This window comes from Erinaceus europaeus, chromosome 9, assembly GCF_950295315.1.
Source record: "Erinaceus europaeus chromosome 9, mEriEur2.1, whole genome shotgun sequence".
Lineage (NCBI taxonomy): Eukaryota > Metazoa > Chordata > Mammalia > Eulipotyphla > Erinaceidae > Erinaceus > Erinaceus europaeus.
Window position 1 is genome coordinate 16,186,502 of NC_080170.1, and position 27,581 is coordinate 16,214,082.

General features: G+C 42.6%; 2 protein-coding genes across 10 annotated transcripts in view; one reads left to right on the plus strand and one right to left on the minus strand.

The window, feature by feature from the left end:
• Positions 1–11,006, plus strand: part of NLRP3 (NLR family pyrin domain containing 3) — a 49,742-nt gene extending 38,736 nt beyond the window's left edge. For 8 of the 9 annotated variants that reach the window (XM_060197427.1, XM_060197435.1, XM_060197430.1 and 5 more), the window contains 3 exons: positions 6,324–6,494; positions 7,238–7,408; positions 9,849–11,006. In XM_060197427.1, the coding sequence (XP_060053410.1) occupies positions 6,324–6,494; positions 7,238–7,408; positions 9,849–9,948 (442 nt within the window). In that variant the 3' untranslated portion in view covers positions 9,949–11,006. The remainder of the gene's footprint in view (positions 1–6,323; positions 6,495–7,237; positions 7,409–9,848) is intronic. The other variant, XR_009551510.1, reaches the window with a different exon arrangement.
• Positions 11,007–15,358: 4,352 nt separating this feature from the next.
• On the minus strand, positions 15,359–16,709 carry LOC103124374 (olfactory receptor 2H2-like). The gene has a single exon (XM_007535096.2). It carries the CDS (start codon positions 16,229–16,231, stop codon positions 15,359–15,361), a length of 873 nt encoding a protein of 290 aa, XP_007535158.2. The 5' UTR covers positions 16,232–16,709.
• Positions 16,710–27,581: the final 10,872 nt, after the last annotated feature.

Here is a 27,581-nt window from a genome sequence, read left to right on the forward strand (position 1 = left end):
AGGAGATATTTAGAGGGTCTGAAGCACTTTGAGTCACTGCTGTGAGGTCCTAGCTTATGGAGGTCAAGATGGGCACCCACAGAGTTGAAAGGACTCTTAAGGGCTGTGCAGCCCCGCTCCCCACTGAGATACTCACTTCCAGAATGTTCACTTGAGTGGCACCCATGGTTGCTACATCTGGTCATATGGATGGTTCCTGGGGGTGACCATCACATGGATGGTCCCTCTCTGTTTTATGTGTGAACACTCCCCAAGTACAGGTGTCACTGCTGCCCTGTGGCCACTGTGAGGGAGGACATCCCTCCTCCCCTCCTCTATATCCCTCCCCCCCCCCCCCCACTGGTCTTTGTCTTGTTCCTCAGAGCTCTGCTGCTGCCTATCTCAGTTCCCCAGAGAAAGTAACACCCTCTGGGTCTTTGTATCTGAGCCTCCACTGGCCCTTGGCTTTGCTCCTTCTCTCTCAACCTTGCTCTCCCAGGGGAGGACTGGCTCTGAGCCTGTCCCCATCAAGACTCAGCTTCCCTGTCCCGTTGGGAGCCTGGGATTCCCTTATACTTTTGGTAGACACACTGAATTTCACCCTCACGTTGGCATTCTGCAGCAGATAGGAATGAATGTTCTAGAATGCTTCCCAACATTGCCCTTCAATTTCCCAGGTACACCTGGGGGCTCAGATGTGGTGCTGACAGGAACAAACATTGTCACTGGGGGGTGGGGACCACCATAGACAGTAGCCAAAACAAAACTTACAAAACAATACTGGTAGCCTGCCTTCTTTCTTGGAGTCCAAGGTGGCCTCTCAGGAATTGAAGAGGGGACAGGAGAAAAAGTGAGGCCAACAGCAGTGGGAGGGTTGGGGAGGAGCCAGAAATGGGGCCTGAAGTGATGGGAGGAGGAGCCATGGGAGGAGTCAGGGGAAAGGCAGCTTTGAATCAGGAAGAGTTGGGGGGGGGGGGCAGGAATAGTCAAGCTCAGAGTGGGTGGAATGACCCTAGTGTCTCTTTACCAATCCCCTGTCCTCATCTTAGCTGATGTCTGTTGCGTTTAATTCTGTTCATCATTTCCATGAAACTCTTTTCCGGGGAGATACTTGCTCAGTCTGATGTCTGTTGCGTTTGATTCTGTTCATCATTTCCATGAAACTCTTTTCCGGGGAGATACTTGCTCAGTCTTTCCCTGCTCATTTTAAAACTTCCTCTTCTCTGTGTCCAGCCTGGACTTCCCTTCCTGTAATCTGGTGCTTTCAACACCGACTTTCTCTTTCACTCTTTCTTCTGATCCTAGTGGGAGAGAAGAGATTTTCAGACAGTTTGTGATCTATGGACTTTCACCCATCCACCTCAGCACACAGTAGTACTGTGATGAACATGATATCTCTTCAAGATAACCATTTCACTTCCTTTGAATAAATACCAAGAAGTGAAATTACTGGATCATATGATAGTTCTGCTTTTACTTTTTTAAGGAACTTCTATGCTGTTTTTGTTTTAATGGTGTCTGCACCAATTTACATTCTTCACAGTGGATTAGGATATCTTCTCCGGTACCTTTTTGTCTCCCCCCCTTTTCTGAAAACAACTATAATTAAAAAAAAAGGTCTTTATTTGTTTATTGGATAGAGACAGTCAGAAATCAAGAGGGAAGGGGTTTATAGAGAGGGAGAGAGACAGAGAGACACCTGCAGCCCTGCTTCACCATTGCAAAGCTTTCCGCCTGTAGGTGGGGACCAGGGGCTCGAACCCGGGTTCTTGTAACATGTGCACCCAGCCCCACTTTTTTTTAAAATGTATTTATTTATTGGATAAAGACAGAGAAATTGAGAAGGAAGGGGAAGGTAGAGAGGAAGAGAAAGACATCTGCATCCCTGCTTCACCTCTCATGAGGATTCCCCCTGCTGAGGACTTGAACCCTGGTCCTTGCACATTGTAACACATATGCTCAACAGGGTGCACCATTGCCTGGCCCCTTGGTCTCCTGTCTTTTTGCTGATCGTTTTACTAGTAGGTGTGGGATGATATTTCATTCTACTTTTGATTGGCGAAACCTCAATGATTTGTGAGGCTATCTATCCCCTTATGTTCCTTATGCTCTTCTTTGGGTAAATGTCGATTCAAACATTTTGCCCATTGTTAGTTAATTGGATCTTTTTTGTTATTTAACTATTGAGTTTATGAGTTCTTCATATATTTTGATCAGTAACCCTTTTTTTTTTTTTAATTTTTTATTTAAGAAAGGATTAGTGAACAAAAGCATAAGGTAGGAGGGGTACAACTCCACACAATTCCCAACACCCAATCCCCATAACCCACCCCCTCCCCTGATAGCTTTCCCATTCTCTATCCCTCTGGGAGCATGGACCCAGGGTCGTTGAGGGATGCAGAAGGTAGAAGGTCTGGCTTCTGTAATTGCTTCCCCGCTGAACATGGGCGTTGACTGATCGGTCCATACCCCCAGTCTGCCTCTCTCTTTCCCTAGTAGGGTGTGACTCTGGGGAAGCTGAGCTCCAGGACATATTGGTGGGGTCTTCAATCCAGGGAAGCCTAGCCGGCATCCTGGTGGCATCTGGAACCTGGTGATTGAAAACAGAGTTAACATATGAAGCCAAACAATTTGTTGAGCAATCATGGATCCCAAGCTTGGAATAGTGGAGAGGAAGTGTTAGGGAGGTACTCACTGCAAACTCTAGTGTAGTCCTGCTTTCAGGTATATATTTTGCAGTAGTTTATGGATACGTGTGCACATAAGCTCTCTCTCACAGAAACTGGTGTATATCTAGGTTATGGGACTTTGTTAGAAAGTGAACTACCTGAGATGAAATTAGAGTGTACTATTAAAGGAAAGGTCTCACCCGAGTAATGAAGCTGAAGGGTTGTCATTCCACACGTGAAGTCTCTGGATACATTCTGAGGTGAAGCATGTTGAGGTAGCAATCGTTGCTTTGGTTAGGTTGTGATCGGCAGATGCAATGTTATTTGGTTTGGATTGGGAGATGCATACGGGAAAGTGGGCCCTATCCAAGGGTTCCAGGACTGGGGGAAGTAGGGGCTCTATAGTGAAGATGTGAGGTTCCTGCTGTCTTAGGGTTCAAAAAGACACTCAATAGTTAATATTATCATCACATTATTTGTTAATTGGGTTAACTTTGAAAAGTCCCTTTGTTATGGTTTGCTGGACAGTACCCAGTATCTTGTATATAGCTGTGCTATTGGAAGCTTCTAATCTACTTGGTCTAGGCTTTTGAGAGAGTCCGCATATCAAATACATAGCCTATATATTAAAAAGATTCAGTTTGTCTTTTGAGAAACTTTGAGACATACAATTGATTTCCCCCTCTCATATTAATTAGCTACTGATTTATATGTCTACATTTTGCTAGGAGTGTACATAAACACCATTGATCAGTAACCCTTTATAAGATATGTGGTTTGCAAATATTCTCTCTCACTCTGTAGGTTGCTTTTTCATTTTATTGATCACTTTTTTTTTTTTGTCACATGAAAGCTTTTGTTTGATTTAGTCCTATTTGTCTTTTTTTATTTTCTTGCTTGTGCTTTAGACATCTTATCTTAAAATAATCATTCCTAAGACTTATGTTAAGGAGCTTTCCCCCCTCTCTTTTAGGAACTTCATGGTTTCAGGTTTACATGCCAGTTTTCAATCCACTTTGAATTGCTTCTTTTGTAGGTGATATAAAGTAGGGATCCACTTTTCATTCTTTGTCTATGAATATTGGTTTTTCTTTCAGCACCACTTATTTCAAGAAATTCTTTTTTCTCCATGGAATATTGATTCCTTTGCCCAGTACTAGTTGACCACATTCTTATTTCTGAGTTCTCAGTTCTTTTCCATTGGTGTATGTGTGCCTGTTTTGATTCTTTTAATTTGGAAATAGGAAGAGTGATATATCCTGTTTTATTTTAAAAAATTTTTATTATGTTTATTTATTTATTGGATAGAAACAGCCAGAAATCGAGAGGGAAGGGTGTGATAGAGAGGAGAGAAAGAGAGACACCTGCAGCTTTGCTTCACCACTCATGAAGCTTTCCCCCTGCAGGTGGGAGCTGGGGGCTTGAACCTGGGTCCTTGCACACTATAATGTGTGTGCTCAACCAGGTGCACCACCATGGGGCCCCCATTCTGTTTTATTCTTTAACTTAGTACTGAGTGGGTTTCTTAGGGTCTTTTATGGTTCCATTTGAGTATCAGGATAGATTTTTTTTCTACTTTTGCAAAACAAAAAATATGATTGCAACTTTGATAGAACCTACAGATGGCTTTAATAATATTAATCCTTCTAATTCATGAATGTGGTTTATCTTTCCTTTTATTTGTGTTTTTCTCAAATTTCTTTCATCATTGTCCTGTAGTTTCTAGTGCAGAGTTCTTTAACACCTTCATGAAACTTATTCCTGTGTGTTTTATTGTTTCTCATGCTGCTATAAATATCATTTTTTGTTAGTGTATAGATACACTACTGGTTTATATGTGCTGATTAAAAAAATCTTATTTATTTATTTATGAGAACAATTAGAGGAGAGAGAGAAAGAACCAGACATCACTCTGGTACATGTGCTTCCAGGGATCAAACTCAGAACCTCATGCTTGAGAATCCAATGCTTTATCCACTGCACCACCTCCTGGACCACCTGATTTTTTTTTCTTTTAATTGTCGCCAACATTATCAGTGGGGCTCAGTGCCCACATGATATATTTGTCATTTCTGGTGGTCATATTTTTTCCTTTTCCTTTTTTCTTTTTCAATAGAAACAAATTGAAGGGGAGGGGTGATAGAGAAGAGAGACAGCTTCAACACTGCTTCTCTGAGGCATGAAAAAACAAAAGGTGGCTTATCTGCAAAGGAAGATAACTTTGTTTCTTCTCTTGCAATTCTCCTCCTCTTCTTCCTTCTCCTCCTTTCTTCTCTTTCTCCTTTTACTTCTCCTCCTTTTTCTCTTATTGCTTCGTCTCCTTCTCCTCCTCCTTTTCCCCCCTCCTTTTCTTTTTCCTCCTTCCACCCCTCTCCTTCCATTCCCCCCTCTTCCCCCCTTTTTTTCCTTGCCTGATTGCACTGGTTAGGACTTTACAGTGGGAGTGGCGAAGAGTGGACAACATTGTCTAGTTCCTGATCTTTAAACTTCTCACCACTGAATATAATGTTAGCTGTGCCTCTGTCTTATATGCCTTTTTAAATTTTTTAAAAATCTTTTAAAAAAAATTTTCTCCTCCTCCTTTTCTTTTTTTTAAATTTTATTTATTTTATTTTTTTGAGAGAGATGCAGAGAGAGAGACCAGAGCACTGCTCAGCTCTGGTTTACGGTGGTGCGGGGGGATTGAACCTGAGACTTTGGAGCCTCAGGCATGAGAGTCTGTTTGCATAACCATTATGATGTCTCCCCCGCCCAATTTTTTAAAAAAATCTTTATTTAATAGATAGAGACAGCCACAAACTGAGAGAGAAGGGGGAGATAGAGAGGGAGAGAGACAAAGAGACACCTGCAGCACTGCTTCACCACTTGCAAAGCTTTCCCCTTGAAGGTGAGGATCAGGGGCTTGAACCCAGGTCCTTGCACATTGTAACAGATGTGCTCCACCAGGTGTGCTCCCACCCAGCCCCCACCTATATGCCTTTATTATGCTGAGGTATGTTTTTTTCTTACCTAATTAATTTACTGAATAAATTTTATCATGAACTTACGTTGAATTTTATCAAGGTGTTTGAGACCTTTCAGTTTTCCTGATTATATGTTTATAACCATACATATCCCTTTTTAAATTTGCTTTTTGGTTCATTCCATAAGTCTGGTATGTTGTGTTTTAATTTTTATTTGTCTCAAGATACTTTATTGATTAGAGCACCATTCTGGCATATGTGGTGCTGGGGATCAAATCAGGAATTTAATTTCACACATGCAAATCTAATGCACTACCAGCATTGGGTTATTTCCACAGAGTCAGCAATCGAAATGTTTTTTTTTTTTTTAAAAAATTAGAGAAAGAGAGAATAAGAATACCATGCTGGCATATGTGCTGCTGGGGATCGAACTTGGGACCTCATGTTGAAGAGTTGAAAGCTTTATCCACTGCATCACCTCCTGGGCTGCACATCCAAATTATGAATTCTGGGTTCCGGAGGTGGTTCAGAGGACTGGTTCAGCTCCCAGCACTGCATAGAATGAGGCAGCGCTGATTCACGCTCTCCTAGGGCGATAGATACTCATGGTGCTGGGTCCCAGCCTTTGCTTTTCAGAAAAGCCCTGGTTCTGCTGGAGGACCAGGCTTCAGGGAAGACTGACAGTGACAGCTCCTCTCTGTTCCCTCCACAGGTTGGTGAATTCTAGCCTCACGGCTGGCTGCTGTCCAGCTTTGACCTCTGTGCTGAGCTCTAACCAGAACCTCACGCACCTGTACCTCCGGGGTAATGCTCTCCAGGACAGGGGGGTCGAGCTGCTCTGTGAGGGGCTCTTGCACCCCAGCTGCAGGCTCCAGTTGTTGGAGTGAGTCCTCTGGCTTGTTGTGGTGATGGGAGCTCACGGTAGTGGGAGTGAGAAGGGGGAGGTTGATACAGGATCACTTCTGAGAAGTGACATGTCCCTCTAAGGGTTTGGCTCACTGCAGTAGCTCAGACAGGGGCCTTTCTGCTCCTAGATGATGTGCAGGTAGCCACGTCTCTGTCAACATGAGGGAGAATTGGTGGGAGACACAGCATTAGGAAAAAAAAAAGTTTATGGGGGGTGGTGTTTGGGTGATGGTGCACACGTTACCATGCACAAGTACCTGGTTCACATTCAGGTTTCCACGTGGAAGAGGGAAGCTTCATGAGTGTTGAAGGTCTTTCTCTCCCCCCCGCATCTCCCATTCCTCTCTCAATTTCTTTTTGTCTCTAACCAGTAAAAATAAAAATATTACAAAAGAAAAGAAAGGGCAGGGGAGATATTGTAATAGTGATGCAAACAGATTTACATGCCTGAGGCTCTCCTAAGTTACAGGTTCAATCCCCCACACCATCATAAGCCAGAGCTAAGCAGTGCTCTGGTGGAAAAAAGTAGTTCAGCAGCAGTGCTGGGGGTGGGGGGTAGGTCAGAAGCAGCTGTTTGACCCCCTCCCCCAGTCTTAGGCAAGAATTCCCACTTCCAGGAAAGAGAGAGGAATCTCCACATGCCCAGTGGGCACCCCTAGCTCTCGTGCGTGTGTCCCCATCACCATGATCTCCATGTCCTCTAACCACCTTTTCCCACAGGCTGGACGGCTGCAGCCTCACGGGCCACTGCTGCCAGGACCTGTCCAAGCTGCTGACGGCCCACCACAGCCTGCGCACCCTCAGCCTGGGCGCCAACAACCTGGGGGACCAGGGCATTAAGCTGCTGAGTGAGGTGCTGCGGCAGCAAGGCAGCCACCTGAGGAACCTGGAGTGAGTGTCCCGGGGGCTTTCTGCTGAGTACCTCTCTGGGCTTCACACCTCCGCCTGCTCTCTGGGTTCTCACTGGAGTCCGAGGGGGCGAGGTGGACAGAGACCATGCACTCTGACACTTCTTACCGGGCTCACCCGCATGTCCTCATCTAAGCTGAACTACAGGCCCAATGCCCACCTCCAAATGCCCTCAGCTTCAGGGTAGTTTTTTTTTTTTTCCTCCAGGGTTATCACTGAGGCTCCGTGCCTACACTAGGAATCCACTGCTCCCGAAGACTATTTTTTCCCTTTTGTTGCCCTTGTTGTTTATCGTTGTTGTTGTTGTTATTATTATTGTTGTTGTTATTGTTGTCCTTGTTGGATAGGACAGAGAGAAATGGAGAGAGGAGGGTAAGAATTTTCACTAATGACTTGAGAAGCAAACCAAACAATCATGACATGTGAACTTTATCTGTCTCCTGATGATAGAATGGAATTGGAAAAATTGTGAAATAGTTGAGGAAATTTATTATTTTTAATTTTTTCTTGTTTTTTTGTTATTTTTAGATAGAGGGAAGGAGGGAAGGAGGGAGGGAGAGAATGAGAGGGAGAAGGAGAGGGGGAGGGAGAGAGAGGGAGAGGGAGAGGGAGAGGGAGGAAGGGGGAGGGAGGGGGATGGGGAGAGGGAGAGGGAGAGAGAGGGAGGCAGGCTACAGTACAGAGGTTTCCTTCAGTGCAGTGGGGTCCAGGCTTGAACCTGGGAATATGGCAAAGCAGCACACGATCAAATGAGTTACTTCCCAGTCCTATTTTTATTACTTTTAAATTTTTTTAGTGATTTTCAAGATTGTAAGATAATAAAGGTATAATTCCATACAGTTTCTACCACCAGAGTTCTGTGTCCTGTGTGCTCCATCGGAAACTTCCCTATTGTTTACCCCTCTGGGAGTATGAACTAAAATTCTTTTTTGGTGTGCAGAAGGTGGGAGTTCTGACTTCTGTCATTGTTTCTCTGCTGGATATGGCGTTGGCATGTTGATCCATATCCCCAACCTGTTTCTATCTTTCCCTAGTTGGGTAGGGCTTTGGGGAGGTGAGGTTCCAGGAAGCACTGATGAAATCATCTGCCCAGCGTGGTCAGGATGGAATCATAGTAGCATCTGCAACTTAGTGGCTGAAATGCAGTAAGATGGAAAGCAGGGCAAATTTTTTAATAAACAGGAACCATAAAGTAGAATGTAAGTAGAGACCTTGGGTGGAAGGAAGCGAGGAAGTCTATTTTAGGGATGTTCCCAGGAGCCTCTGTCTTAGTAATCTTTGCTTTAGCTTGATACATGGGGGTGGACTAGAAATATGGTCTGGAAAGCTGGTGTCAGAGTTGAGAGTAGAACTAGAAGAAATTAGGATTAGGGCAGAACATTGTTTGCAAACTTCAAGAAGATGTGTAAATGTAATTAAGTGTTTACCACCGTGATCTAACTCGCGGCCCATCTCTATTCATATTTAGCATAGAAGGCGTTGGTGGTATAGAGGTGAGCATAGCTGCTTTCCATATGCTGCACTTATTTCAGGCCCAGTCTTCCTCAGGTGGATGACCCATTCTTCCTTCAGAGAATGAGGCAGTCCCTGCCATCCCTAGTCCTATTTGTAATATTTGTTGTGATTGGGGGGGTCACCATGTAGGGTGACTTTTTCAGAGAGAGAGCGAGAGAGAGAGAGAGAGAGAGAGACCATGGCTCTGAAGCTTGCTCTAATGGCTTGACACTCCCACAGGGTACACGGGGGACTTGAACCTGTGTTATGGGCAGGTCAGTGCAGACATCTTTTGGGGTGAACTATTTTGCTGACCCCTGTTGAGCAAATTTAAATGTTGACCAGATTTCTGCAGGTATCTAGGGGCCATTGTTAGCTTTTGCAGCTGTGACAGTGGCATAGAGGTTACATTTGAAAAAGCCTCTTCACTTAGGGGCATAGAGTGGAGTGTTTACAGATGCACGAAATGCTCTACTTGAGATAGTCTGTTCATGTGAGAGGATTGGGCTGGAGTGAGTAATTGTTGGGCCTGGGTAGCAGGCACAGGGGGACTTGTTGTTGTTTTACAAGTGTTTAAAATGTCCAGATTTGAAGGCCAGAAATACAGCAGGAGGGCTGGGGGAGATAGCATAATAGTTATACTTTAAAAGACTTTTATGCCTGAGGCTTCAAAGTTCCAGATTCAATCCCCAGTACCATTAGAAACCCGAGTTGAGCAGTCCTCTGGTGCAAGAACAAAGAAAAGCAAAGAAGGAAGGAAAGAAAGGAGGAAAGAAGGATATTAGGATATTAGGCATAGAGTACAGCAAGCACCGCGGAACTTAGATGAGTGAGGTGAAGGGCAGCTTTCTAGTGAGGTGGCGTTTTCTCAAATGCTGAGTGCTCATTTGAAGAGTGTAACCCCAGACTGTCTTATTTGCCTCTGCAGGTTGTGTGAGATGTATTTCAACCATGATACAACACGTGCGTTAGAAGCTCTTCAAGAAGAGAAGCCGGAGCTGACTGTTATATTCGAGCCTTCTCTGTAGTGGTGGGAACAAGCTGGCTGGACTCTGATCTCCTGGCCTCGAGGTGCATCCAGATGTAGACAGTGGGTGTCACAGCCCTCCACCCACACGTGAGCGGTGGAATTGAGTGTCCCTTCAACCACGTCGGGCAGTGGGGCGAGTTCTCTTTTTACCCAGATGTGGACAGGAAGACTGAGAGTCCCTACATTCAGCTGTGGGCTGTGTGTCTAGGAGCACCCCTCTTTTGAGTGTGGACTGTGGGGGTGAGTGCTCAACCATTCAGGTGTGGATGGGTGAAATGTGTGCCCTTCCATCAGGCTCGACCCCTCCATGCAGGTGTGGACTGTGGGGGTGATGACTCCTCCATGCAGGTGTGGATGGTGGGGGGTGAGGACCCCTCCATGCAGGTGTGGACTGTGGGGGTGAGGACCCCTCCATGCAGGTGTGGACGGTGGGGATGAGGACCCCTCCATCTAGGTGTGGATGGTGGGGGTGAGGACCCCTCCATCTAGATGTGGACTGTGGGGGTGAGGACCCCTCCATGCAGGTGTGGACTGTGGGGGTGAGGATCCCTCCATGCAGGTGTGGATGGTGGGGATGACGGTTCCTCCATCCATGTGTGGACTGTGGGGGTGAGGACCCCACCATCCAGATGCAGACTGTGGGGATGTATTCAGGTGTGGAGTATAGGGATGAGGGCCCTTCTATCCAGGTGTGGACTATGGGGGGTCCAGGCTAAAGACTCCCCTCCATTTCATGGTTCTGATGGAGTTGGGGGAACACTTGCTGATGCCTGGAACATGGGTATCTGCTTCTAGGTTAATGATTATCCAAAGGACGAGATTCCGTGCTGCATGCTTGCCGTGACCTTACAGGACAAACTCATTTCACAAAGCACACTCTATTTCTCTCTTAACTCTCCCTGGAATCTTCTTTCCTTCCTTGTTTGCTTTTGCCCACATCCTCACCCCCCCATCTCTCCTTTAACTGATGATGATGTTGCCATTTTGTTATAGTAACTTATTTATTATTAATTTTTGTAACAGTTTTGTTTTTAATAAAATATTCATGTTTATTGCTGCTGACTGGTGATTTATAGAATATCAAACCGGTGCCGCATCTATTGAGCTACATTATTTCCTTGCCTTAATTATAAAAAGGAATGCCACTTATTTATATAAGCAACTAGAGATTGTTTCATGCCTTTCAAGAATTCATCCTCTTACAACCTAACACTAATGGTTGAAATGTCTTCACTTATAGGAAACAGATTCTGAATAAAAGAAAGACTTCACCTGATGCAATGATTGTCTTTCTATTTAATGTTTAGAGTTTTCTTATTTTATTTATTTAATTGTTTGGTTTTCTCTGGGACTTTACTGGTCCCAGACTTTTTTCAGATAAATACAGAGGAGACACACACACACACACACGCACACACACACACACACACACACACACACACACACACACACACACACACAGAACAGCATCAAAACTTCCTTCAGTGTGGGCTAGAATCTGAGTCATGTACTTGGCAAGGTAGCACATTATCTAAATGAGCTATTTTGACAGCCCTATTTAATTTTTTCTTTGTGTGTGTGTGTGTGGGGGGAGGGTTAATGGGTTACAGTACAGCTGTTGACACATGGGTACAATTTCTCATTTCCCCTCCAGGGAAATTTGGTTGTCTGCAAAGCACTCTCACCCCCAACTTAAGTCCTCTTCCACCATCAGATACCAGGATTTTTATTTATTTATTTTTGATGAGAGAGAGATTGAGAGATCAGAGCACTACCCTGTTATGTTGTCATGTGAGGTGCTGAGTTGGGGCCTCAGATATGTGAAGAATGCCTTCTGTCTTCTCAGTCACTTCTTTGGCTTCTTGATTTTCTTAGTATAGCAGCAAAGATGGGTAGGGTGTGGTAGAGCATATGATTTCCTATCTTCAGTTGAGCCATTTATTGGCCCTAGTCACCTTTGAGATGGTATTCTAGAAGGCCCTCTTTAGAGTCCCGATGTCTCCTGCGGGCTTTTAGATAACAAGTGAATAAGTGTCCTTTAATTTTTTTTTTTTTTTAATCACATGGCTTTGAATTGACATGTTAAAAGGCAAATACTGTACTGGAAGCACAAAAGAGACCCCTAGTGGCCAGTGTAATTTCAAACCATTACTGGTGAGAGAATTGGCCAAGGGGCAAAAGAAGTGAGCTGAGCAGTGATTTTAATTTTGATTTCTGCACTTTTACTTTATGAAAGATTCCCTGATGAAAGCGAGTAGCCAAGATATTTCTTTACATTTACTTTTTAGTGAAGTTTTTCACAGGCACTCATAAGACAGACATTGAAATTGAGAGCTCTCTGAACTTTTCAAGTTAGAAGTTTTTCTGCATCCTTTGAGATGGTTTAGCTTAGAGAGAAGGACTTTAAGGGTGAGGTCTTGAGTTTAACCCCTGATACTACATATGTAAGACTGATGATTCTCTCTCTTCTCATTAATAAATACAGGCTTAGAAAATGTTTTCTAATTTAGTCACGACATGGCAAAAAGTCTTTTCATAGCCTGACCAGTGACTCAGAGAAATTTACTCCCAGCATACAACATGGTAAAAAGGCAATACTTCATTGTCTTAACAGCACCAGGTCAGCCTGGATGTCAAAACTACAACCTAAGAGAGTTGTGTCATGGTGTTGGGTTACATTTTGCTTTGCAGCCTGACTCCCATTGCAGTTCCCCCCATCCCGTTGACATGTGTTAAACTAACCCATTCTGTGACCCATCCAGTCTATAAATTTAAGGGAAGAACCACTAAAACCAAAATAGTCACACATTACCTGAAGAATGTCCCGTCCCGCGGAACCTTCAACGTGGGTTAACCTAGGAGAGGGAGTGAGGACAAGGAAAGAAGGGAGAGGGAAGGGGACGAGACACGCGAGAGAAATGAGACAAGTCAAGATTCTGATCAGGTCTGTTTATTAGCACCAAAGATGCTGTTTTTAAGGCCGGGGCAAGGGGGGAGTTAGCAGCTGGGGACTGTTGGTTGAAGTGGTGTGTTGTCATGGTAATCAGCCTTTATCTGGAAGGTCCTGGGTGATTCATGGGGAGGTGGAATTGGGAGACAGGAACTTATCTTGTCTATGAACAAAGACTCTAAGGTGTAAAGAAGCAGAAACTTAACTTTTAAGCTAGGCTGTCTGTGAACAAGGACTTTGTGGTCATGCCAATAGCAACCTTGAGGGCACATGTGGCTCCCCACAGAAGAAGGTAACCTCTCCAGTATTTTCTCCTACCAATACTAAACCCAGAGATGGGGAGGGGATGGGGAGAGAGAGAAAGAAGCAAAGATTTCTCACCACTTGGCTTGCATTAGATTTCTATAGAAGGTGAGAAGTCAGAAGTCTAATAAAGTAAAATTGTTACCTTGTTGATCAGCCTTATTGGAAATCCCAGATCCCATCTCTGCTGTCACCTTGAAAAACAAGTTGCATGCAGCTTTCTGATAGGTTCCTTATGACGTCAAATTATAAGAGTTTTGGGGAAAAATTTCCCACCTCTCTTGAGTTCTTGGGTTAACTGAACAAATAGGTGAGCACCATACAGCTTAGTAGGAGGGAGAAATAAAATTTAATTATATATATACATATATATATATATAATTTACTCCACTTTATAATCTAGCTCAAATTGGACAGCCTGAATGCTTAATTTTTTTTTAAAGAAACATATCTTTATTTGTTGGATAGAGACAGTCAGAAATCAAGAGAGAAGGAGGAGATAAAGGGGAGAGAGAGAGACACCTGCAGCCCTGCTTCACCAGTCACAAAGCTTTCTCCTTGCAGGTGGGGACTGGGGGCTCAAACCTGAGTCTTTGTGCATTATAACATGTGTGCTTAACCAGGTATGCCACCACCCAGGCCCTGACAACCTAAGGGTTTATATCCTAAACAAAGGAGTGGGATAGGAGCCTAGGGCTTGGACATGTGATCCGAAGGGAATAACTTTATGTGACAGAACTCTGCCTCTGAATGTTTACCCAGCCTGTGTCTCTTAAATAAACAGGCCATTTTGGGGATGATCCAAAGCTGAACAATCTTCATTCTTCCAGGCAATGGTAATATTCTCTCCCAAGGTCCACAGGACCTTGGTTGACCTTAGTTGTACATATCTAGATGACATGAATTGGAAAAAGTCTAGTATGTTCAACTTGGGAAAAGCCAGCTTGGACATTTTTTGAGGTTGCTTATTGCATATGGAATGGAAATGTTGTATCTCTTGTGTGTAGCCATGTCAATATACTACTTGTGTGATATTGGAACACACTGGGGCACACTGAGTAGTGGGTCCCTGGGATTTCTTTATTAATTGTGTAGTTGCATATGCATCTGAAATCATCTCAAAATACAATATGTATTTATTTATTGCCGGCACACTGCTCATCTCTGACTTATGATGATCCTGGGGATTGAACAGGGGAATCCTCATAGCCTCAGGCATAAAGGTTTTTTTTTTCCACAACCATTATACTATCTCCTTAGTCCAAAATACAACATTTGATTGATAGTGAATTCAGTCAAAGTGATAGTCTTTAGTCATACAGTCTTAAGAGACCTCTTGTTTCCAGCTATGTCATGAATGGGAACTCTGATAAAATGGTCTCATCATGATACTCAACAGATATGGAGCTTAGTTCAGCAGAAAATGACCAGTGGAATTATACTGAGCACAGGTACAACTCCTTCCATTTCTATATCTGATATGTATATCAGCATAGTATATCTCTGGACTCTTAGTAGCATTTGAATCTTGCAGACAGTGTGAGACAGTGTCTTCAGCCTCCCGGCCTGTGTGTGCAGCAGCCACTTCCTCCTGCGGTGAGAGAGCAGGAGTGTGTCGACTGCATTCTGCTCTTAGGCTTTGCCCTGTGGGTGACCCAGGCAGGTGGGCTGTGCAAGGAGATGTTCCTCCTCTTCTTCCTGATAGCCTCATTTCCAGTTCATTTGACCAGTAGATGTGGTAGCTTAGGGAGCAGAGATGGACAGAGACCCTTCAAGGTTTCCCAATGATATCAACACAGCCAGCCACATGCAGCTAAGAAGTGGCATAGAGAGTTTCTGCTCTTGGGATCTTCTTGGTTTTCCTCCTTCACTAGCTGATTAATGATTCCGGGTAATGAATTCTCACATAGAAATAACTAGAATGCTGTTTATTTCTGATGGCAGACTGAATCACATTATACCTATGCTAAATGGAAGGATAACATGCCTATTTATCTAGGTTGCTTTTTGCTAGTTCACTCTGTGCACAAAGCAGGATATTGGTCCTTGGCATTGATGTTGATCACCGAGAGATCATATCTGTGAAAAAACTCAGTTTAATGTTTTGAGCAAGATCCAGACAAAGCCGAGCTCCCTTTAGCTCTGAACCCCCACCTCACTCCACACCCGTCTTTGTGTCTTTCCCAAACAATCTCTTGAGAGCTCCTTTCACGTCCTTGTTCCTCAAGGTGTAGATGAGGGGATTGAGAGTGGGGGTCACCACAGTGTAGAAGAGTGTCAGAAACTTCCCTGCCTTCTCGGAAAATTGGCTCCGAGGCCGGATATACACAGCAGTGACACTGCAGTAGAAGAGGAAGACAACGGCCAGGTGGGAAGAACAGGTGCGGAAGGCCTTGCTCCTGCCCTCCTGGGACTGGATGGCCAGCACCGCCCAGGTGATCTGTCCATAAGAGACGAGGATCAGCAGGAGTGGTCCCATCAGGAAGACAGCACCTATCACAGATATCTGAAGCTCGTTGACATGTGTGTCCCCACAGGCCAGGCGGATCAGAGCTGGGACCTCACAGACAAAGTCATCCACCCGGTGGTGGCTGCAGAAGGGCAGCTTCATGGTGGAGGGGGACTGCACCAAAGTACCAAACACCCCACTCACCCAGACCAGGAACGCCAGCCTGTGACACAGCTTTGGGTGCACGATGACAGCATAGTGCAGGGGTCTGCACACGGCCACATAGCGGTCAAAGGCCATGACCAGCAGCAGCACGCACTCAGCAGCTCCCAGGCCCAGGAAGATGTAGAGCTGCATTGCACACCCCAGGTAGCTGATGGTCTTGTCGGGGCCCCACAGGTTCACCAGCATCTGGGGGATGCAGCTGGTGGTGAAGCAGAGGTCCAGGATGGAGAGCTGGGTGAGGAAGAAGTACATGGGGGTGTGGAGCTGGGGGTCTAGGTGGGATAGGAGGATGATGGTGAGGTTGCCCATTAGTGTGACCATGTAGAAGACAGAGACCACCACAAAGAGGGCCATTTCCAGCCTGGGTTTATCTGAGAAGCCCAAAAGGATGAAGCCATCTGGGCTGGTGTCATTGGTGTTTCCATCTAGGATCCTTCTGGAAATGGAAAGATGGACACAACTGTTAGTAATTAAGTGGAAAGCAGAAAGAAAGGTTTTTTTTTTTTTTTTTTTTTTTTTTTGCTTTGGACAATTCGTTATTATTTTCTCTATCTAGCCTCATCTCAGTCCTCTTTTGGGTCTTCTGTTTATTCATTTCTTCTGAGTTGGGGGATTATCACTAAGTCCAAAGATATGAGACAAGTGATATGAGAACCACTTCTTGCCATGCTTCTCAAGTACCATGAGTTGGTTCTACTCTTTTCTGCTCCATTTTGCCTCCATGACTCTAATGAAAATGTGTATTTTCTGACTGAACACTCCTCACTCCCCACGTAAGTCTATTCCTGCACTCATCCTCAAAGGTGTTCACCTCCTCCTCAGGAGCAGAACAGGACAGTGATGCTGTTAGAGAAATATCTGAGTGGCAACCCGTGTAGTGGTGACAACGCCACCACAGCCTGAAAGTAAGGCTGTCCTTAAAACACGACCAGGGAGGTTGAGCCGTAGTGCAGTGGGTTATGCACAAATGGCGTGAAGCACAAGGACTGGCATAAGGATCCCGGTTCGAGCCCCTGGTTTCCCACCTGCAGGGGAGTCGCTTCACAAGCAGTGAAGCAGATCTGCAGGTGTCTGTCTTTCTCTCCCTCCTCTGTCTTCCCCTCCTCTCTCCAGTTTTCTCTGTCCTATCCAACAACAATGACAGCAATAACAACAACAATAATAACTACAACAACAATAAACAATAAGGGCAACAAAAGAAAAAAAAATAGACTCCAGGAGCAGTGGATTCATAGTGCAGCCACCGAACCCCAGCAATAACCTTGGAGGCAAAAAAAACAAAACAAACAAACAAACATGACCAGGGCTCTCCTGTTGGGTATGCCAGAGGTTAGCTATGAAGACTCTTAGCTTCTATCTCCCACAACTGGAAACACCTAGAATCATTAGCTTTCCTCTGGAACCCCTGACTTTACTAGCTATGCTTGTCTCACTACATCTTCAGCTCTGGGAAGTTAACTTTTTTTTCCCCCAGAACTTCACATATGATGAGTAACCAAATTCCCAGGGACTTTTTCAAAATTACCCACATGGCCCTATTGACCTTTGCACTTCCTCTGTGACATTGTGAGAGAATGTCTTGCCAACGTGCTCTACTGAAGATACTGTTGGAGCAGCTAGGTGTGAAGAGACTAAGGACACCCCACTCTGTCCTTTGTCTGTCAGCAGCACTGGGTGGGCAGTGCCTGCACTCTGGGCTTTAATGCTGCCCAAACCTAAGGTACTGGTTTAGGGGCTTTACTGAAGGTGAGCCCTACACTTGAATTTCTGCCTCATGTTTCTATTTTGTTCAGTCTTGAGCCTTCACAGACAATCCCCACCAGAACCCACAACATGAGTCATAGTTACAGGTGGAGAAAAGGATCAAGAACCCAACACAGATCACGCTGGCCACTTCTAAAGATCAGTAACACAAAAGGGTGTCAGTTGATGGAAGGATAGATCTTATCCAGGTATTATACAATTTTTGGGGGGGGAGGGGGTGATGATAAGTCTTTCTATTTAGTGACCTGAAGTCATTATGTAAGAGAGACAGTGAAGTGGGGCCAGGTGGTAGCACATCCGGTTGAACACACATGTTACAGTGCACATGGACCCAGGTTCAAGCCTCCGGGGGAAGCCTGCAGGGGGAAAGCTTTGTGAGGGGTGAAGCAGTGCTGCAGTCTCTCTCTGCCTCTCTCCCTCTCTATCACCCCTTTACTTTTCAATTTCTGGCTGTCTCTATCAAAGAAATAAATAAAGATAAAAAGAATCATGTAAAAAAATGGTGAAGCTAAAAGCAGGCTTCTTACAGTTACCACTGAGCTCACATAATTCAGCCCCATCTTCCCTGTGACACTAGAGCCCTCCCTACCTCCGCCCATTAAGCCACTGGCACCGAAACCAGTGGATGTTGCATAAGCCCTGACCTCATGCTTATTCCTGGGGCACATGCCTCCCAGCACTCCCCTCTCTTCCCCAGTGTGAATTGAAAGTCAGTGGCTGAACACTCCTACTAGGTTTCCATTGTACTCTTACAAATTGATGACTCTGGTTCCTCCAAGCTTCTCACAGCCACAGTCTTCACTATCACCACTCAGACTCACCTGTAAGTGACATTTCTGCCTCATAGCCACTCTGATCCCAACCCAGAGATCTTTCTAAAGTAGTTCTACACGTGTTGCTTGAAATTCGGGAAGCTTTTTACTGGGTTGATGCCTAGTTGTTCACATTTCTCTCTGTGTCTATGTCCTTGATACTTGGATTGCCCAGAATTTCCTGTTTGAGGAACCATTCAGTTGTTATTAGTATTCTATGGCTGAAAACTAGAATCCATTTTGCCTTTCAATATACTTTTTTTCATTGAATATTTAACACGAACCACTTTTATTCAATTTCAGTGCAAATTAATTCTGCAATACCAAGGAAAATAGATAAATACCACAATGTAAAATGGATAGAGAGCTGAAGATGGAGTGGTGTAATGTATGCTTTGGATATATGAAGTCTTGGATTCAATTTTAGACCCAAGAAACAAACAAACAAAAAAAGCAAAGAAATATGACACCCTAACTCTCAAAACAAAAGAAAAATCCATAAAAATCTAAGCATAGTATATGCAGAAAGAAATATACATAAACCTGTGAACAGAGGTGGCGGAGGATGCTAGTGGTATTCTAGAAGTTTTTACCCTCCCTTCAGATGTAAAACTCATGAGCATGTGAAAGTATGGGTGGAACCAATTTTTTTCCCTGGTAGTTGGAAAAAGTTAAGTTGAACAATAGAGATGACTGAGTTGTTTTACTAGTAATATTTGTGAAGAGAATTTTTTTTTAAACAATCAGGATAGATTTAAAGCTGGGATAACCACAGTATAGATTTATTACCAAAGTGACAGTACACTGCAAAGAATGGACAGGAGGTAGCCAAGTCTGTTCAGCAAGGTTGAAGAAATACTCTCCACAGAGATCAGTGCTGGCTTTTCCAAGGTTGAATACAGCCACGAAGACGATATTTAAGGCATTTTTACTAGCTCATTCACCAGCTTTTCCTTTTTATTAAAAATGACTTTAAATTCCTTTCTTAATGTTTATTTATTGGACAGAGACCACCAGAAATTAAAAGAAAAGGGTGCTAGAGAGAAAGACAGAGAGACAGAGAGACAGCTGCAGACCAGCTTCACCACTCGCCAAGCTTTCCCCTTGCAGGTGGGGACGATTTTAAATTCTAGAGAAGGTATGAATAGCATATTTGTGTCACAGAATGACTGAAAAGGCATGAAGATTGCTGTAAGAATGACATGAGCATTTTTAATGACTTGGGGTAGACTCTGGGATTAGTACCAATGACTGGTGAATGACTTTTGGGGTCACACCCACATCTGTGGAGACTAGACTTGTAATACAAGGTCAGCTGTTTTTAATTCCTCAGAGAGGCTGACATTTAAATTATATGGAATAAATAAATCCAATCACCTATGATTTCTTCAATTTGGAGAAGATTACCAAATCAAAGTGGAATCAAAGGATTCTCAGCTGTGTTCCCTAAGAATGTGAATCTCCCTGTCTTCCCTGTTGCCTCCTCCAGCCTCTCTGAGGCTGTGGAAGCGGCCATCTTGGGCCATGTATTCTGCGTCACCAGAATAAGATGACTTTTCTGGGAGAATTGTCAGAATAGTGTAGCACACAATATGCCAGCGGATCTTGAAACCTATTATTTAGAGTGGGCCTAGGCTTTTTGTTATTGTTATTGGTGGTGAATGTCCATCAATGTTTACCATTTATTTTGATAAATAATTTTTTATAACCTTTTAAAATATTTATTTATTCCCTTTTGTTGCCCTTGTTGTTTTATTGTTGTAGTTATTATTGTTGCTGTCATTGTTGGATAGGACAGAGAGAAATGGAGAGAGGAAGGGAAGACAGAGAGGGGGAGAGAAAGACAGACACCTGCAGACCTGCCTCACCGTCTGTGAAGCGACTCCCCTGCAGGTGGGGAGTCCGGGGCTCGAACTGGGTTCCTTATGCCGGTCCTTGAACTTTGCGCCACCTGCGCTTAATCCACTGCACTACCACCCGACTCTCTTTGACAAACAATATAAATGAAAAGAAAGCATTACCACAGAACTAACACTGCAATAGCACAGGTAGGTTATCTCCCTCCAAGGGTTTCTGGTCCTGCAATCAGTTAACTATTCATAATATTAAAGACTCCAACACAGTACAGAAAATATTTGTGGTCTGCAGAGATTTTCTTCCTCCCATCCCCTAAATCCAGCTTTGGATCTGAATATAAGTGACAGATTGTTCATAAACAGAGCATCATCTCCTTGACTTCCACTAGCCTGGGCATTGCCAGATCCAGGTGGTCTGTATTTCAAAAAAACAAATAAGCTCCTATGACATTGCTTCTTCTCTCCCTCTCATGCCTTAGTTTACTGAATTTTAATTACTGTAGAACATTCGCTAAGTTTAAGGCTATAACATATTAGCCCCCCCTTCCAGAGACATGGTTTATCCATGCCATTAATGGCAGGATTCCCTTTTTTCTTCTATACTCAAAAAGACCAATATTGAAATTTACTTTCTCAGTTGCAAAACAATTTTATGAGTAATTTTTTTTTTTTTTTTTTTACCTGCATGGTTTTGCTCAGATTGTATTCATGCCCGGGACATGTTCCCTCCTTCTCAACCTATCAGGTTATAGTTCTTCCCCAAACATCCCTCATTCCTGTTCCTTCTTGGGCCCATATAGAATATTTCAACCACGTACAGGGAGATGACCTACCTCCAGGACACCATGGTTGTTGGAAGGACTAGGATTAGCAGTCTGCTTTCACTAGTAACCACAGCTTCAGACTCAGAGAGAATGGCAACTGCTCCTACCTGGAAAATTTCTGCCTCTTCCAGGAAGACTGAGCTTGCTGAGACTGATGAGGCCTGTGGGACCCTTCCTCAAGGGGATCATAAGCCACCATCTTAAAATTGACTTTGGCAAGTTCTTGGTTACCTTGAGACATCATAGTGCCAATCAGAGACAAAGGAAATGGAGGACCCATGGGGGACCACCATAAAGGACTTGCCTCTTGTTTTTTAACCTGGTTAATTGGACTTAAAAAAAATTATTTCATTGTGCTTGTTGTTTATTAGACGTTTAAATTCAATGTTTAATAGTGATAATTCCAAAGTATTTTTCTTCGCTTCCTGCTTATTACATTAAAATTGAAAATTATAAGATATCTATGCTTTGATATTTTTAATTTAGCTATATATGTAATTTAGCTATGTATATAAATATATGTATGTAAATATGTATGTGTACATTGACATTTTTTAAATTGGATTTTCTTTATTTATTTTCTATTTTTAAAAAAATTCTTTATTGGAAAATTGTTTTTTAAAAATATTTATTTATTTATGTATGTATTTATTCCCTTTTGTTGCCCTTGTTGTTTTATTGTTGTAGTTATTATTGTTGTTGTTACTGATGTCATCGTTGGATAGGAGAGAAATGGAGAGTGGAAGGGAAGACAGATGTTGGTCTGCTTCTAATTCTGCTTCTTTTTTTTTTTTTATTTAAGAAAGGATTAATTAACAAAACCATAGGGTAGGAGGGGTACAACTCCACACAATTCCCACCACCCAATCTCCATATCCCACCCCCTCCCCCAATAGCTTTCCCATTCTCTATCCCTCTGGGAGCATGGACCCAGGGTCATTGTGGGTTGCAGAAGGTAGAAGGTCTGGCTTCTGTAATTGCTTCCCCGCTGAACATGGGCGTTGACTGGTCGGTCCATACTCCCATTCTGCCTCTCTCTTTCCCTAGTAGGGTGGGTCTCTGGGGAAGCTGAGTTCCAGGACATATTGGTGGGGTCTTCAGTCCAGGGAAGCCTGGCCGGCATCCTGATGACACCTGGAACCTGGTGACTGCAAAGAGAGTTAACATACAAAGCCAAACAAATTGTTGAGCAATCATGGACCCAAAGCTTGGAAAAGTGGAGAGGAAGTATTAGGGAGGTACTCACTGCAAACTCTAGTGTACTTCTGCTTTCTTACTTTGGTGCCATACTCCAAACTCAGTCAATTTCTGCTTTGCGTTTCTACTTTTTTTTTTTTTTGAAGACAGATGTTGGTCTGCTTCTAATTCTGCTTCTAAGACCCCTTCTGTTTTGATCATCATGTTAGGTTCGCTTGCATTGCTTAACACTGTGGACTACTTACATAATCACTGCTTTACCTGAGACTCACCCTGCCTACAGGGCATTAGTTTAATCCCCACAGGTTAAATGCGAGCTTGATACTTCCAAGCACTCATGCTTTTTCCTTCTCCCCAACCTCTATCCTACGTACTTCCTCTTCCAACCTGATACTTCTGCCTCAGGAAATATAAAGGACAGAATTTTCTAATGAATAGAGATTAGATTGATTACATTGCATTCCTGCATCAATAAAGATTGAACTGCGATCCCAGCTCAGCCATGAGTCCATGGTCATCTGTCTCCTGCCCATGAAGCTAGCCTGGCAGACAGAGAGGGGGAGAGAAAGATAGACACCTGCAGACCAGCTTCACCACTTGTGAAGCGACTCCCCTGCAGGTGGGGAGCTGGGGACTTGAACTAGGATCCTTATGTTGGTCCTTGAACTTGGCGCCACGTGCGCTTCACCCACTGCACTACCACCCAACTCCCTAGGGGATTTAAAGTTTTACATTAGACAGTAAATACAATAGTTTGTACATGCATAACATTTCCCAGTTTTCCATATAACAATACAACCCCCACTAGGTCCTCTGTCATCCATTTTGGACCTGTATTCTTCCCCCACACACCCCAGAGTCTTTTACTTTGGTGCAATACACCAATTCCATTTCAAGTTCTACTTGTGTTTTCTCTTCTGATCTTGTTTTTCAACTTCTGCCTGAGAGTAAGATCATCCCATATTCATCCTTCTGTTTCTGACTTATTTCACTTAACATGAATTTTTCAAGGCCCATCCAAGATTGACTGAGAATGGTAAAGTCACTGTTTTTAATAGCTGAGTAGTATTCCATTGTGTATATAGACCACAACTTGCTCAACCACTCATCTGTTGTTGGACATCTGGGTTGCTTCCAGGTTTTGGCTATTACAAATTGTGCTGCTAAGAACATATGTGTACACAGATTTTTTTGATAGGTGTGTTGGGTTCCTTAGGATACACCCCCAGGGGAGGAATTGCAGGATCATAGGGTAGAAACCTTCTGAGAGTTCTCCAGACTGTTCTCCACAGAGGTTGGATCAATTTACATTCCCACCAACAGTGCAAGAGGATTCCTTTGACCCCACAGCCTCTCCAGCATTTGCTGCTGTTACCTTTTCTGATGTATGACATTCTCACAGGAGTGAAGTGGTATCTCATTATTGTCTTGATTTGCATTTCTCTGACAATCAGAGACTTGGAGCATTTTTTCATGTGTTTCTCGGCCTTTTGGATCTCTTCTGTGGTGACTATTCTGTCCATGTCCTATCCCCATTTTTGGATGGGGTTATTTGTTTTCTTGTTGTTGAGTTTGGCAAGCTTTTTATATATTTTGGTTATTAAACTCTTGCCTGTTGTATAGCATGTAAAGATCTTCTCCCATTCTGTGAGGGGTCTCTTGGTTGGGGTAGTGGTTTCTTTTACTGTGAAGAAGATTTTTAATTTGATGTAGTCTCATAGGTTTATACTTGCCTCAGTCTTCTTTGTAATTGGATTTGTTTCATTGAAGGTGTCTTTAAAATTTATGTGGAAAAGAGTTCCGCCAATATTTTCCTCTAAGTATCTGATGGTTTCTGGTCTAACATCCAAGTCCTTGATCCACTTGGAATTTACTTTTGTGTTTGGTGAAATATAGCGGTTCAGTTTCATTCTGCTGCATGTTTCAACCCATTTTTCCAATACTATTTGTAGAAGAGACTCTGCTTTCCCCATTTAATGTCTGGGCACCTTTGTCAAAGCTTAGATGTCCATAGGTGTGGGGGCTTACTTCTGGGTTCTCAATTCTATTCCACTGGTCAGTATGTCTATTCATGTTCCAGTACCAAGCAGTTTTGAGGACAATGGTCCTATAGTACAATTTTATATCTGGGAGTGTGATGCCTCCAGTTCTGCTATTTCTCCTCAAGATTGTTTCGGCAATTCTAGGTCTTTTCTGGTTCCAGATAAACATTTGTAGCATTTGTTCTATTCTTCTAAAAAAATGTTCTTGGGATCTTGATGGGGATAGCATTGAATTTTTATATGGCTCTGGGTAGTATATTCATTTTGATGATGTTAATTCTTCCAACTCATGAACATGGAATATCTTTCCACTTTTTTGTGTCTTTTCAATTTCCTTAAGTAGTGACTCATAATTTTCAGTATACAAGTCTTTCACTTCTTTGGTTAGGTTTATTCCTAGATATTTTATTGTTTTTGTTACTATAGTAAAAGAATTGATTTCTGGATTTCATGTTCTTCTAACTTAGTGTTTGCATAGAGGAATGCCACTGACTTTTGAATGTTAATTTTATAGCCTGACACATTACTGTATTGCCTGATATTTTCCAATAGCTTTCTGCTGGATCCCTTAGATTTTTCTATGTATATTATTATGTCACTTGTAAATAAGGAAAGTTTGACTTCTTCTCTTCTGATCTGTATCCCTTTAATTCTTTGCTCCTGCCTGATTGCTATGGCAAGAACATACAACACTGTGTGGAATAGTAGTGATTATAGTAAGCATCCCTGTCTAGTACCTGATCTGAGGGGAAGTGCTTCCAGTTTTCACCATTGAGTCTGATGTTGGCTATAGGTTTGCTAAATATAGACTCCACTATCTTGAGGAATTTTCCATCTATTCCCATTTTTTATAGTGTTTTGATTATCAAGGGATGTTGTATTTTGTCAAAGGCTTTCTCTGCATCTATTGATACGACCATGCGGTTTTTGGTCTTGCTTTATGTATATTAAACCAACTTTGCATCCCTGGGATAATCCCCACTGGGTCATGATGAACAATCTTTTGAGTATACTACTGTATCCGGTTGTTAGAATTTTGTTCAATATTTTAGCATCTATGCTCATCAGAGATATTGGTCTGTAGTTTTTTTTTTTTTTTTTTTGGCTGTGTCCCTGTCTGCTTTTGTTATCAAAGTGATGTTGGCTTCATAGAAGTGTCTTCAGTCTTTTGGAAGACTTTTAAAAGTAGAGGTAATAGTTCTTCTTTGAAGGTTGTAGAATTCATTTGTAAAACCATTTGGTGCAGGACTTTTATTCTTGGGAAGGTTTTTGATAACCGTTTCAATTTCATTAGCTGTAATGGGCCTGTTCATACTATCTAGTTCCTCTTTATTTAGTTTTGGAAATTCATAGGTATCTAGGAACTTGTCCATTTCTTTCAGATTCTCTAGCTCTAGAAGCCTCACATGGCATGTTGAATTTCTGCGGTGTCTGTTGTGATATGTCCTCTTTCATTTACTATCTGATTTATTTGGATCTTCTCCCTTCTTTGTTTTGTGAGTCTGGCTAAAGGTTTGTCAATTTTGTTCACTCTTTTGAAGAACCAACATTTACTTTTGTTGATCTTTTGTGTGGTTTTCTTATTTTCAATGCTATTGATTTCTGCCCTAACTTTAGTTATTTCTGTCCTTCTGTTTGCTTTAGGGTTCCTTTGTTCTTCTCTTTATTCTAGGTCTTTAAGATGTGCAATCAGGCTGTTTATTTGTGCTTTCTCTTGTTTCCTAACGTGTGCTTGTATGGCTATGAACTTCCCTCTCAGTACTGCCTTAGCTGTGTCCCAAATATTTTGATAACTTGTGTCTTCATTTTCATTGAACTCTTGCAACATTTTGATTTCTTCCTTGATTTCATCTTTGACCCAGTAGTTGTTAAGTAGTACACTGTTGAGTTTCCACATTTTGGGACTATTACTAATCTTTTGTTGATTGTTAAGTATTAGTTTAATTCCACTGTGCTAAGATGATGCTTGGGATGATTTCAATGCTCTTGAATTTGATGATGCTGTATTTGTGGCCTAACATGTGGTCTATCCTTGAGAATGACCCATGTGGACTTGAGTAAAATGTGTATTCCAGTTTCTTGGTGTGAATGACTCTGGGAATGTCCAATAGTTCTAGTTTATCTATCTCCTCATTTAGCTCCTTCATTTCTTTGTTGAATTTCTGCCTGGATAATCTGCCATTTGAGAGAGTGGGGTGTTGAAGTCCTCTACTATTACTGTGTTGTTGTTAACATATTGCTGTAGCTCTTTTCAGTAGATGTTTGATGTATTTAGATGGCTTCTCATTGGGTGCATAGATGTTAATAATTGTTAAGTCTTCTTGTTTGACTGATCCATTCAGCATTAAATAGTGTCCATCCTTATCTTTTTAAATTTTATTTATTTTAAAGTCTCTCATGTCAGATATGAGCATAGCTGTTCCTGCCCTTTTTTGTGGGCCATTGGTTTGTATGATAGTTTTCCATTCTATCACTTTGAGTCTGTGTTTGTCTTGTTGAGTTAGGTGGGTTTCCTGTAGAAAGCATATTGTTGGGTTTTGTTCTCTGATCCATCTTCCTACTCTGTGTCTTTTAATAGGTGAATTCAGGCCATTGACATTTATTTATATAAAAGACTGAAGATATTTTAATGCCATTATTGTAGATTTTTAGATTATCCTTATATATGCATATTTATGGTTGTCTGACTATTTATAGGAGACCTTTCAGAACTTCTTTCAGGGCAGGCTTGGTGATAGTTGATTCCTTCAACTGTTGTTTGTCTGAGAAGGTTTTTATGTCTCCATCTAGTCTGAATGACAGTCTAGCAGGATACAGTTGTCTTGGTTGAAAGTCCTTCTCATTGAGCACTGGATAGATATTTTGCCATTTTTTTCTGGCCTGTAGTGTTTGTGTGAAGAAGTCTGCTGCTAATCTTACGGGTTTTTCTCTGTAGGTGACTCTGTTTTTCTCTTGCAGCCTTCAGGATGCTTTCTTTATCCTTATTACTTTCCATTCTAAATATGATGTGTCTTGGTGTCTTTAAGTCTGGGTTAATTCTGCTTGGGATCCTCTGGGTTTCTTGAACCTTTATGTTTTTTATGTTTTCTAGACTAGAGAAGTTCTCAGCTATTATGTCCTGAAGAATGCTTTGTTTTCCTTCCTTTCTTCCTCTGGTAAGCTAATAGTGTGTATATTATTTCTTTTGAATTCATCCATAGGTCTCTGTT